This window comes from Phalacrocorax carbo, chromosome 28, assembly GCF_963921805.1.
Source record: "Phalacrocorax carbo chromosome 28, bPhaCar2.1, whole genome shotgun sequence".
Taxonomy (NCBI): Eukaryota; Metazoa; Chordata; class Aves; order Suliformes; family Phalacrocoracidae; genus Phalacrocorax; species Phalacrocorax carbo.
In genome coordinates this window covers 3,064,469-3,076,848 of record NC_087540.1, presented here as the reverse complement: position 1 = coordinate 3,076,848, position 12,380 = coordinate 3,064,469, and the positions used below count along the sequence as shown (strand labels likewise).

The following is a 12,380-nucleotide window of genomic DNA, read 5'->3' as shown; positions in this document are numbered from 1 at the left end:
CCTGCTTCAAATAACCCCATGACTAGCACAGCAAACCCTCTTCCCAGCTAAGTGAAAATGAAATCAGAGCATTTCCTCATTTCCTGACTCGTGATTTGTCTGACGAGTTGCAGCTGCCGTGTTGTGAAGGTCCTGAGCGTCCTGGTGGTGCTGGATTTGTCCCTTGGCATTCTCCCTACCCCACATGTGCGTGCTGCCGGCGAGCTGAAGATCGGTGCCCGCCACCAGAAGAAGCCTTTTCAGGTATGCCGGGTGCTTTTGGATTTTAACGCCCCTCTGGGAGGACCAAGCTTTGAGGAAGTAAAACTAAAGGAACAGTATTTTTATGTTGACTCTGACTCCATCTTATCTCTAGTCTCCTCCAAGCCCTCTCTGGGTAGCTGACTTGTACATATTAGCCCATCCTCAGGAGCGGGTGGACATCAGCTGAATGAAAATAGGATTTGTTTGGGGTTGTTTTTTTTTTTTGCTTTTTAAGGTGCTGGAAAACACAGGTTTGTCAAAACAGCCACCTGACCAGGCAATGTGTAAGCCTCCTTCGGGGAGGGTTTCTTGGGCAGGGTGGAACCGTGAGATGAGGTGCGTGTCTGGATGTGTCCCTGCGTGTCGGTGTCCACACGGGCAGGGGTTGGTTCCAGCAGACACCTCCTCCCAGGGGAAGTTTCTGAATCTCAGCTGGGATTTCTCTCCCCATCTCACAGGGGTTGGGGGTACGCAGCAGGTGAGCAGGGCTGGCAGCACCGCTGCTGGCTGCTTGTCTGGGCAGGCAGGACAGGAGCTGTTGGCATCACCTAGTGTAGAAACCCCGCAAAGGGCATGCCAGGGAGTCCAGGTCAGGGATGTCATCACCGTTCTGCCTCCCTTACCAAACCGGATTTGTTGCTAAGGGGTCAAGCGCAGCTCCGGCTCTGAGCCCTCAGCTCCCAGCGTGCGTGCCGTCTTGCCCCGATTCCCCAGTCCCGGCCGAGCGGGATGAAGCTGCTGGTTTCCATCGCCTTCCTGGCCGCGCTTGCGCTGGCACAGGGACACCCCGACCCCGCGCTGGACTGGCACTGGCAGCTCTGGAAGAAAACCTACGGCAAGGAGTACCGCCACGAGGTAGGGGCGCTGGGGAGGTGGCGTGGGGTGCTGGTGTGGGGGGTGCTGCGCTGACCACCCGCTGCATCGCCCAGCGCTTCGAAGCCCTGCTGGCTCCCAGGGGTGGTTTGACAGGGGCTCCCGACAACCTTCTGTGGGATAAAAATGATGAGATGCCGCGGGGGCTGTTGCTGCACATCATGAGGCTGTGTTTGTTTTCAGAAAGAGGAAGGGGACCGGCGAGCGACGTGGGAGAGGAACCTGCGGCTGGTGACGCTGCATAATCTGGAGCATTCCCTGGGGTTGCACTCCTACGAGCTGGCCATGAACCACCTGGGAGACATGGTAGGTGACAGCCATGCTGCTGAGAAGGGGATTGTCTTTGTCTCAAATTACCTGTGAGGTTGATTTAACAAGGAATATAAGTGGGTCGGGGTGGAAAAAGTCCCAGCAACCCTTCTCAGCCCATCCTCTTGTGGACTCCAGCAGCCGTGGACAACCTGCTCAGACATTCCTGTGCTCAACCTCCTGGCATGAGGCAATCTGGTGTGAGGAAATAACTCCTTCTTAATGCTGCATTTGGGGTGCACGGACCTGGTCCTGGTCATTATATGTATTTGCAAATCATCCCTCTTCAATGTCCCAATGTTGCAATCTTGTTTAATATGAGCTTCTAGGGGTTTTTGGCGCTGGAGTTAAGCTTTGTATTTTTTTCTCGCCCTTTCCAATGAACAGCTAGAAGTTAGATGTAAAAAATAAAAAGCCAAAGACTCCACAAACCTGCTAACTCTTGCAGCTCAGACTGTTCAAGGGAAATCCACCTCCAACACACCTGGTGTAGGACTTACCATGGACAAGGAGATCATGAGCCAGTGTTTTCTCTTCCCGCCAGACCAGCGAGGAGGTGGCGGCTTTGTTAACTGGGCTGAACGTCGCCCCTCGGCCAAACCGGACCTCCACGTACCGACCGCAGCTTGGCAGCAAAGTCCCCGACACCATGGACTGGAGGGAGAAGGGATGCGTCACGGATGTGAAGAACCAGGTTTGAAACTCTCTTTGTGCCTCTTCTTGCCTTGGTCCTGTGAAGCAGCATCTGAGCATCTCGGGGGCATTTGCAGGGCGCCTGCGGGTCGTGCTGGGCGTTCAGTGCCGTGGGAGCCCTGGAAGCCCAGGTGAAGCTGAAGACGGGGAAGCTGGTGTCTCTGAGCGCCCAGAACCTCGTTGACTGCTCTATGATGTACGGGAACAAAGGCTGCAGTGGAGGTTTCATGACCGAAGCTTTCCAGTACATCATTGACAACCAAGGGATTGACTCGGATGCGTCCTACCCCTACACGGCTCAGGTAGGCATCAGATCTAGAGCGCACGGGAAATCTGCAGAAAAACACCTGAGCATGGAAGCAACACAGCCATTTGTTCTGTTTTCCTGTGCAGACGCCCTTCTCCTCCTCTCCCACCCGTTTCCCTCCGTCTTGGTTTCTACCAGTCTCATGTTGTCACCTCAGCCTTTGCAGCTGATTCTTTCAGGCCCAGGGAAGGGACCTTTAACTTTTGTTTTTTCTCACAGGCTGGGACTGGGAGCCGGAGCTTCTACATGTTTATTTCTGTCCCACCTAAATTATTAGGCAACGTACTACACGGAAGGGAAAAACGGGACAGGAGTCCCGGGTCCTGTTCTCAGCTCTCTGTATTACTCCATCTTCTATGGTTCTAAACTGGGATATTGATCTCTCTACCATTTCCGTGGGTGGGGGTTTCCAGTGAGCGATGTTCATACAATTGTTTTTTAAAAGTTGCCTGCAGCAAATGCTGTATGACTGCTGCAAGGTCATAAAGAAAGAGCCATAAGAAATTAAAGATCCTAATGCAAAGGGTCGTGATGGCCAGAGACAATGGGATGCTCTGACATGACCGGGTGCCTTGAAAACAGGTCAAAGTAACAGCAGCTTAGTCCAAGAAAGAAAAGCGGAACATGTGTCTTCAAACATGCGTAGGGCAGCTACAGAGAGGAAAGATGCTGTTCTCTGGTCCAGAAGGAGAATCAGAAGCCCTGGGCTTAATTTACAATAGAAGGAATTTAGGTTAAACACGAGACTTCAGATGGGAAGGATGAGGAAGCAAGGACAGTTTCTCTAGGGAAGTGGTGGAAGTGTTGTCATCGGAGGTTCCTAGAAAAAAGGCAGAGAACTCTTGTTGAAATTGTTTGGCTGCTTTTGGTGTGGGGAAGCGAGATGGGCAAAAGGGTCTCTTCAGGCCCTGCCAGCCACCTTTTCTGTAGCCCTGTGTATAGAAAAAGGGTGGTCAAAGAAAAGCAAAGAATGGGGTAGCACATGGTAAAAGAGGGCTGATAAAAAACACGTACCTGAAAGTCCTGAGATGTTCCTGGCTGGATTCTTCACACTCCTCTTCAACTCCTCCTCGTTCTTACCAGAATGGGACATGCCAATACAATGCTTCCACACGAGCCGCCACTTGCTCCAAGTACGTTGAGCTCCCGTATGGCGACGAAGCAGCCCTGAAAGATGCTGTAGCCAACATCGGACCAGTCTCTGTCGCCATTGACGCCACCCAACCCACCTTCTTCTTGTACAGGTCAGGTATGTCCTTCTACCCTGGAGATCTTCTTCACAGTCTTCTGTGTCTTTCTGCATGTAAAGCTTATGAAGTTTGGCGGAATTGGGCAAGTTGGGGCTTAATTCCCGGATGAAGGCACCAATACGACAAAATCTATGACCGCAGTGTTAGTGACTATGTGGAGGTTGAATTCAGTCACACTGATGACTCAGAGGGGAGGTCCCGGGGTCTGATGACATGCTTCCAAACTCCTTTGTTTCCTCCAGGCGTGTATGATGACCCCCAGTGCACGCAGAAGGTGAATCACGCAGTGCTTGTGATCGGCTACGGCACCCTAAATGACAAGGATTACTGGCTTGTGAAAAACAGGTAGAGGCACAGCTGTGTATCACCGAACTCTTGTTACCTATATGCTCGCCATCTATAGGGATAGATGCTTCTCCTGGGTGACCTCCCACTGCTCAGACTGACACCCTCACAATTTTATAACGACCGATATTTGTATGGATGAGAGGGAGATCATTGAACCCCTCGTGCTTGTGCAACGGGGGCTGTTATAGAGTTGAAAGTTGGTATTGGTCGTTAAATCATTCCCTAAGGATTCACGCTTAGCCATGTCTAAGCACCTTTATGCCATCCTAGCAGCGTGGCGGAACCTTTGTGCATTTAAAATACACTTGCACCCACCTTAAGTTCCCTTATGGTGATGAGAGTTGTCGTAACTTAAACAGGGATTAGAAATCCCACGAAGCAGTTAATGAAACCACCTCGGCGCTGTGATGTTGATAAAGTTGCCGCTTCGCTTACAGAAAAAGTAATTTAACCTTTCTCATGTCTATTTTTTTGTTTCCTGTCCCAAAAGTTGGGGCGTGAGTTTTGGTGACAAGGGCTACATCCGCATGTCGAGAAACCATGCGAACCATTGCGGGATTGCCAGTTACGCCTCTTACCCGCTAATATAGAGGGACCCTGTGCTGCAGAGAGGACTCCTGAGGCTGCGGTTAAATCACTAATGCTACGCTTGCACGGATCTACTGATTTCAAGAACCATTTTCTGGCGCTGGGGGCAAAGTCCTTCTGTTCGATCAGCCTGTCTTACAGGCCAGGAGGGAGCCCCTTGCGTGGGAGGATTTTGGAATATGATTTACGGGTGCCTAGTGACTTCTTCTGGGGGAAACCCAGGATTTTTCAGAGTGAAATTGCGATACCTACAGTTATGACAGATCGTGGTTTTCCTCTGTCCAATTTAGCATTGAGTACTGCTACGATGACACATTTTATCCCTGTGTGATGTTGATGAAATTGCAGAATTTGTTTGAAAAATAAAAGATCAGTTTCACTGTCTGAAAATCTGGTCTCTGGAGGCAGGAAAGGGTGGCAGAGGGAATTCTAGCTCGTACTTGCCCATCTGGCAGTGCTGCCCCATGTAAGGACCTCTCGCAAAACCTCTCCACAAATGATGCTTCCCTCCAAACGACGTCTGTGATTTGGGAATGGAGGATACAGACCACCACGCCGCTGCCGAAAGCGTGGGGAGAGAAAGCAGCTGACATCCCTGGTGTCAGGACGATGTAAGTTCTCACAATGATGATATCGGAATATAAACGCTGTCACTGGTGCTTCAGCTCCATCGCACCGACGCAACGCAACCCATCGTCGAACGCTTGTTTCCAACAGGGGCGGTAAAACCAATTCTGAAGGAGAAAGGTTTTCCTGTTAAACCTTGGTTGAGATCGCAAGTTCACCAACACTTCTTCTTCACATTTAGGTACGCACCATAGGCTTTAAAAAACACATCTTGTGGTTTTTTTCCCTGACAAACTTTAGCGAATCGCTTTTATCTTCAGCTGGGCGCTGTGCTGGGCTGAGGTGCCACTGCCACCTTGGGGGAGGTGGGGGAACTGAACAAGCCTCCGCCCGCAAAGTGGCATTTGGGAACGCTCACATCACCTGTCAAAATCATCACATATTGGCCTTTGCAGTTGTGTCTGAGCTCTCCAGAGAAGTTATTGTTGGGTTGGTGGGGTTTTCTAAACCCTTTTGCCAAAGCATTGCTCATTCTTAAAACCCCATCGACTAAAGACATCTCCTCTCCAAGCATGGAGGTTGCTGAGGACCACTGCGCACCTACAGCTCCAGCTCTGCCCTTGGAAGGGGATCAAAAACCATCGTGTTTTCAACCAGCGAAGAGCCGATGGGCCAAGACCCTCACGCAACCAAGGAAAAGATATTTTGAGTTAATGATCTCAGAGGTCCCTTCCGACCTCTGCCATTCTGTGATTTAATACACACATACAAACTGGGAGGGTATGGGGGGCATGAGGAGTGTTCTTGCAGGCACTGGGAGGGTCTTGAGCGGCTCTTGGGGGTCCTGAAGAGTTTTAGGGTGTACTTGGCCGCTCAGCAGGGTTACTAGGATGTTCTGGGATGGCCTTGGGAGCACTGGGGAGCTTGGGGGTGCTCCGAGGGGATGCTGGGGGTGCTTGGAAGGTCCCTGAAGGCTTTGGAGGATATGGGTGGGGGGCTCTGGGAGCGAATTGGGGAATTTCAAGAAGGCTTTGGGGGCTCTGGTAGGTGCTGGGAGGCTCCAGGGAGACACAGAGGGGCTCTGTGGGGACTCTGGGAGGGTACTGGGGGGACTCTTGAGGGTGGTGGGGATCTGGGGAGGTACTGGGGGCACTAGAAGGGTTCGGGTGGGCACTGGGCGGTGCTGGGGGTCCCTCCTCAGCATCCTTTGCATCCCGGAGCGCTGCTCTTGTCCTTGTCGAGGCTCGCTGGGGCGCTTCGATCCAGTCCCTCGCCCTGCGAGACCCGATGTGCTCTGCTGGGACCCCACCTCCAGCTCCCCTTCTCCTCCCCAGGCTTCCTGTTGTCTCTGTAACGGCCGTAGGACCCTCTGGGTCCCCTCACAAGTCTCGCTCCGGCTTCCCTTGTGCCCCAGAGGGCTCTCTGTGCCTTTTATTCTCCCTGGGATCCCCGTTTCAGTCTTTGAGCCCCTCTAGAACTTTAAACCCGAGTCCAGCGCAGAGCCCAGGACCCCCAGCGACCCCCAGGGACCCCCAGCCACGGCTCCCACACAAGCCCGGCCGGGACCGAGAGCTTTCTGCAGCAGCCGCCTTCCCTTGGCGGCCCCCAAACACTGCGGCTCTGCCCCCCCCCGCCCCCAAACACCCCAAACCCGGGCCGAACCCTGCGAAAGGCCACAGCAAGCCCCCCCCCGGCTCCCTGGGGGGCAGCAGGGCCCCGCGGGCCGTGGCAGAGCCGCGTATGTTCAGCTCCAGGCGGCGCCGCGGCCCCTCCCGCCGGCCCGGCCCTGCGCCCCCCCAGCCAGGGCCCGAGGGGGGAAGAGGGGCGCCGCGCATGCGCGGAGTCCCCTCGGCCAGAGGGGAAGAACTACATTTCCCAGCGTGCCGCGGGGGGGGCGCCGGAACACTTCCGGTCACTGGGGACTTCCGGTGGGTGGGCCTTGATTCCCTGTTCCGGGGGGTGGGGGTTAATAGGGAGGGGAGGTGGGGGGGGGGGTCCTGTCGAGCAGGGGAGGGGTGTCTGTGGGTGGGAGCTGAGGGGCCTCTGGGGCGGGTCTGTGGAGGGGAGAGCTGAGGGGCCTGTGGGGCTGGGGGAGACCGCCTGTGGAGGGGAGAGCTGAGGGGCCTGTGGGGCTGGGGGGGACCGCCTGTGGAGGGGGGAGCTGGGGGGCCTGTGGGGCTGGGGGGGAGGGCCTGTGGAGGGGAGAGCTGAGGGGCCTGTGGGGCTGGGGGGGACCGCCTGTGGAGGGGGGAGCTGGGGGGCCTGTGGGTCTGGGGGGGGAGGGCCTGTGGAGGGGAGAGCTGAGGGGCCTGTGGGTCTGGGGGGGGAGGGCCTGTGGAGGGGAGAGCTGAGGGGCCTGTGGGTCTGGGGGGGGAGGGCCTGTGGAGGGGAGAGCTGAGGGGCCTGTGGGTCTGGGGGGGGAGGGCCTGTGGAGGGGAGAGCTGAGGGGCCTGTGGGTCTGGGGGGGGAGGGCCTGTGGAGGGGAGAGCTGAGGGGCCTGTGGGGCTGGGAGGGGACCGCCTGTGGAGGGGAGAGCTGAGGGGCCTGTGGGGCTGGGAGGGGACCGCCTGTGGAGGGGAGAGCTGAGGGGCCTGTGGGGCTGGGAGGGGATCATCTGTGGAGGGGAGAGCTGAGGGGCCTGTGGGTCTGGGGGGGAGGGCCTGTGGGGCTGGGGGGGATATGTGGAGGGGGAGAATTGGAGGTTCTGGGGGGTCTTTGGGGCAGGGGAGGGCTGTAATGGGTCTGGGGCTGGTGGAGGGGTTGTGGAATAGAGGTTGTGGAGGGGGAGCCCTGAGAGGGGTCGGGGGGGTCAGAGAGATCCCTGGGGGGCATGTCTTAGGAGTGGGCTTTTTGGGGACATGGGGGCCAAGCGGGGTCTGCTGCTGAAGTTGCGGGGGTGTCCCCGAGCTGGGGACAGCGCTGGTGTCCGGGCCCTGGGTCCTGCAGGTGAAATCGGGGGGTTCTTTGGTTATCAGGGCGCTGGCCGGGCTGTGCGGGGTGGAAACGCTGGGGTGGAGCCTGCGGCAGAGGGGAGGGAAGGGTCCCCTGGCACCGAGAGCAGTGTAATGGCAGTGGGGTCTCCTCGTCCTCTCTTTGCGGCACCTCTGGAGGTGCTGGGCTCAGGGAACCAGGGATGTGCGGCCCTGAAGCCGGGAGTTCTGGGGTGAGAAAGGCTGCTGGCAGGAGTTGGTCGTACCTCAGTGGCTGGAATTATTGCTTTCTGAGAGGGATGGGGAGAAGAACCAGCTCTGTCTTGTCTGAGGTGGCACAGGCAGTGGTGGAAAGCCCCGTCCCTCACCATGCCGCTTCGGTGCCAGGGGAGATCCCTGTCGGGGATTTCAAAAGGGAGACAGCGGTCCTTTCTTCTGCCGTGCCCGCCGCGCTGAGGCGGTGCTGTGCCGGTACCTGTGCACCTTCCAGCAAGAACCTGAGTACCTGAGGGGCAGCTGCGGTGCCAGGGCCGTTCCTCCCTGCCCTGTGACGTCCCGTATCGCGTTGCTGCGAAGTACGCAGCTCTTCGTGTCCTGCTGCACGCAAAGGCCTGAGTCGTCTCGCTCAGTTGTCCCATTTGTGTTCCCTTTGCAATAAAATCACCAATAATACCCTGTTTTCTTTTTACTTCTAGATGAGGCTTCTGATCCTTGCTGTGTTTGCCCTGTTCTGCGTGGCCCACTGTGAGGATGGGGCCAGGCTCCTGCTCTCCAAATCCCAATTAAACGGGTGTGCTGTGAGGACCGGACCCCGCGGCACATCACCAGCGCCGCTGGTGCCAGGTAAGCCTTGTCTCATACTCACCAGGAGCAGATCTTCATGTCTGCGAGGTTGGAGGCTGTTTCTCAGCTCCATGGTGTGCTGTTAGCCTTCGTCCCCCTAGCTCTGAGCTCACCACCAGCCCGTGAAGGTCCGACCCCACGATTTGCCTTCTCCTTCCTGTTCCTTTCGCTCTTTCCTGCTTTCACCTCGTGGCTGCTCTAGCTGCACGGCGCAGATCCTCGTGTTTCGTCTTGTGACATTCCCTTCCCCGTGCATACAGACGCTCTTTCTTGGCTTTGTGAGCTTTTTCTGACATCCAGTTTCCTGACTCTTTTTCTCTCAGCTTTGCCTTCCTCTTTCTGCAGTTCCCTCGTAACACACCTTGACTCTCCTCCCTGTCTCGGTGCCCTTTTATGTTTCAGAAGTCAGTTCTTCCAGCTGTTATTGTCAGCACAGAGCTGCCATGCCTCTATGGCTCAGTCCCTCAGCGAGCAGAATACCAAACCTGGGACTCTCCTCCTACCCCTTTCTTTGCTGAGTTTAGTGCTGCCTTAAATACGGAGCTGTCGGGTGATTCTTCACCCCTGGAGGAGTCTGGCATTGTCTCTGGGATGTTTGATGTCAAGTGGCTCCAGATGGCTCGATATCTTTCCCTGGTTTGGAATGTCTCCCCTCCCAGCGCTCATTCTTACTCCTAAACGTCCTGCAGCTCTGCTCCCCTCGCCCGTTGCCGCTGAGATTGCAGCGTGCCGGACCCCGGGCACGGTGGTGGGCGCTGGGAGCAGCTGGATCCGCCTTGGATGGGTCTGGGTGTCTGTAATTACAGAGCACTTGGATTTTGTGGCAGGGCTGCCTTTGCCACCTGGTTTGATCCTCTTTACCCATCTCCCAACTTTCCTTCCTTTGATGAAACGCGACTGTTTCCCTTAAGTTACAGATCTCGGAGCGAGCGGTGTGTCCCACGCCGCGGTTCTGCGGCCTCTTGAAGCTGGTTACTTCAACTTCACCTCTGCTACCACCGTGTACCTGGCTCAGGAGGGAGGACAGGCGACGGCGAGGGATTTCATTTACCCCTTCGTGCAGTTGTAGCCCCCCTTGGACACCAGCTACGCCTGGCTGTGCTCTTCAAGCTTGTTAGGAGATGGTGCGTGTCCCTGCACTCTTAAATCGCATGCTCTGTTGCAAGAAGGAAAAGTGGCAAATACCATCATCCTCCTCCCCTTTTTTAGGTTGGTTTTGTGAGCGCTCCTGGGCGGGGAGGAATCCTGGCTCGGCGGGAGTTTGCCAGGAGGTTCTCACCTCGCGTTATATGTATCTTTCAAGTAATAACTGAAATCGCTCTGCGGCGATCGTGCAGCCCAGCGCAGTGCCCGTTCGCGGTGGGTTGGGTTTGCCCTACAGTCACCCGAAAAGCTCCAGCGTGGATTGTAGTTAACGGGTACCGGTTGTCCAGAAGAAAATACCTCAGACAGAGCAGTTTCCAGCCCAGCTCCCTCTGTGAGGGAGCTGCCCCTGCGGGATTTGGGCCAGAAGCTTCGGGGGTGGAAGATCTGATGGTTATAACTCAGCTGCGTGTGATTTGTTTGGAATTCTTTCTAAGAGTTTCTCCGTCCAGCCGGACTGGGCAGCTTTCGGCGTGATGCCCTCCCTCGCGACGCTGCTGCTGTGGGACTTGAGCGAGAGAAAACACGACACCTCCGAGGCCAAGCAGAAGCGAGCAAAGCCAAATGCCACCGGCACCCCAGAGCTCAGGAGAGAGCAAACACTAACCCACCCAGAACTGCAGGTGGGTTTGGATCAGCAGGAGCCCGCAAAAGCACCGCCAGGGCTACGCTTCAGCCCCGCCGCTTCAATGGCAGCGGCGTGTTGCCCTCTCCCTTAAAAAGAAGACGTAAAACCACGGAAAAGCGCACGGCCAAGCGCCTTTCTCGGCGTGTTCAGAGCAGAGTGCCACCAACGTGTTAACGCCCAGCGGAGCTTATTTGTGGGGGCGCAGCTCTGCAGCACTTGTGGCGTCTGTGCCGCCTGCCGGACTCCGCTCGGCCGCACGGACCTCCGCCTGCTGCCCTCTCCTCGAGCTGAACCCTGTGCATCTTGGGGGGCCCCTCTTCCGGGCGCTGCCCGCCTCGCCGAAACACCTGTGGGAAGGAGCTCTGGTGCTGGTAACGCCTCCTTTCGAGGGAGGCTTGCCAGAGCTCCCCCTTTGCGAGGTGGGGCATGGGAAGCGCCGTGGTGTTTCAGCGAGCACTTAATTGCTGTGTGTCTGGTTGTTTATGGCTTCTTTTCTTCTTTCCTGGTCGCTCTGAGGCGTGTTGAGGAACCAAAGGCTTTGTAATAAAAACAAACACCACAAAAGAAGCCTGCTTTTCTTTTATCAGGAGGTCCTGGAGGCACCTGGCTGCCTCCAGAAGCAGCTAAAGGGCATGAAAATAGATCAGTACGTTACTCCATCAGTAAAATAAGTGCAAGAATGAGAGCAGAAACCGCTTTGTCTCATCCCTCTGTGCTCCGAGGGGCTGGTACCTCGCACCAGCTTTCCTGACAGCCTCAAGCACGAGTATAAGGATTCTCTTCGCCGCCATAAATAAATCACGCTGTGGCTGCGTGTCGGGCACGGATTTATGCTTTTTCTCCGGAGGGAGTAAGTGGCACGGCGACGGCTTGGCTCAGGGGACCCGCGCGTGGTGAGGGGTGGTTGATTTTTGCCCCGAGATTCGGGCGAGGGCTCCGTGGTGGCTCCCGCGGCACCGCGCAGCCCGGCCTGGCCGCGCGTCCGGCCCCGCTCGCCAGCACGGTGCTGGCAGCCGAGAATTTCGTGTTGGTGGACAGAAATCCCGGGCCGTGCCGGAGCGAACACTGTGTCTTTGTTACCAGAACAATGTTTCCAAGCCGGGATTCCTCACTCCCTCGCCCCAACCTTCGCTGCCACCGGTTGCACCCTTTGTTTCGCCTGGCGAGTGTCGCAGCCGGCGGCATTGGGGAGACGGTCGCTGTTTGATGCTCGAGAAACTATCTGAAGGGTCTGGGGGGCTTCGTGCTGACAGGTCCGAGTGGTGCAGCCCCCTCGGATGTGCCCGGCAGCGGCGATCGCCTCGCCAGGCTGAGGTAAGGCTGCTCCCGCCGCAAACCGTCTGTCTGTCCGCTGTTCCTGCCTGCTTTGGCAGCCGCCCCGGCTGCGCCCTCAGGACCCGCCGGCGGAAAAGGGTGAAGGTAACCAATGCCTGTTACCAGCAGGGCACTGGTCTGGGCTTTTGAGGGCAGGCCGGGGAGGGGTTGGTGGGAGACTGATGGGAAGAGGGGTTGTCGGGGTTGTTTCTTTACTAGTAGTGCTTTTCTTTGAGCCTTGAATTGTCCTAGTGAATTGTCCTGGTGACGGCCGCGACTGGTACTGGTGTGTTCTGGTAGAGCTTCAGAGCCAGGAGGAGCGCCCTGGGGACACCCGTGCCCGC

At 56.5% G+C, this 12,380-nt stretch overlaps 1 protein-coding gene and 1 long non-coding RNA gene across 6 annotated transcripts; both read left to right on the top strand.

Annotated features, from left to right (window-relative positions):
• Nucleotides 1–76: 76 nt before the first annotated feature.
• On the top strand, nucleotides 77–5,856 carry LOC104044828 (cathepsin S-like). The gene is made up of 8 exons (XM_064474982.1): nucleotides 77–243; nucleotides 888–1,098; nucleotides 1,300–1,422; nucleotides 1,970–2,119; nucleotides 2,196–2,420; nucleotides 3,509–3,674; nucleotides 3,918–4,020; nucleotides 4,514–5,856. The coding sequence occupies exons 2-8, from the start codon at nucleotides 973–975 to the stop codon at nucleotides 4,611–4,613; spliced, it is 993 nt and encodes a 330-aa protein (XP_064331052.1). The 5' UTR covers nucleotides 77–243; nucleotides 888–972; the 3' UTR covers nucleotides 4,614–5,856.
• Nucleotides 5,857–7,974: 2,118 nt separating this feature from the next.
• LOC135318037 (uncharacterized) lies at nucleotides 7,975–11,289 on the top strand. 5 transcript variants are annotated; one of them, XR_010376526.1, is made up of 4 exons: nucleotides 7,975–8,124; nucleotides 8,441–8,683; nucleotides 8,804–8,951; nucleotides 9,863–11,289. It is a non-coding gene; the product is annotated as an uncharacterized LOC135318037 (long non-coding RNA). The 5 variants fall into 5 exon arrangements; XR_010376523.1 differs by having other exon boundaries at nucleotides 7,975–8,341; XR_010376524.1 differs by having other exon boundaries at nucleotides 7,977–8,341; nucleotides 8,496–8,683.
• The last annotated feature ends 1,091 nt before the right edge of the window (nucleotides 11,290–12,380 follow it).

Bases quoted from the DNA above. Each gene is read 5' to 3' on its own strand.
- LOC104044828 (XM_064474982.1), top strand. From the start codon at position 973: ATGAAGCTGCTGGTTTCCATCGCCTTCCTGGCCGCGCTTGCGCTGGCA. The intron at 1,099-1,299 runs GTAGGGGCGCTG...GTTTGTTTTCAG, and splicing joins GCAAGGAGTACCGCCACGAG to AAAGAGGAAGGGGACCGGCG. The intron at 3,675-3,917 runs GTATGTCCTTCT...TGTTTCCTCCAG, and splicing joins CTTCTTCTTGTACAGGTCAG to GCGTGTATGATGACCCCCAG.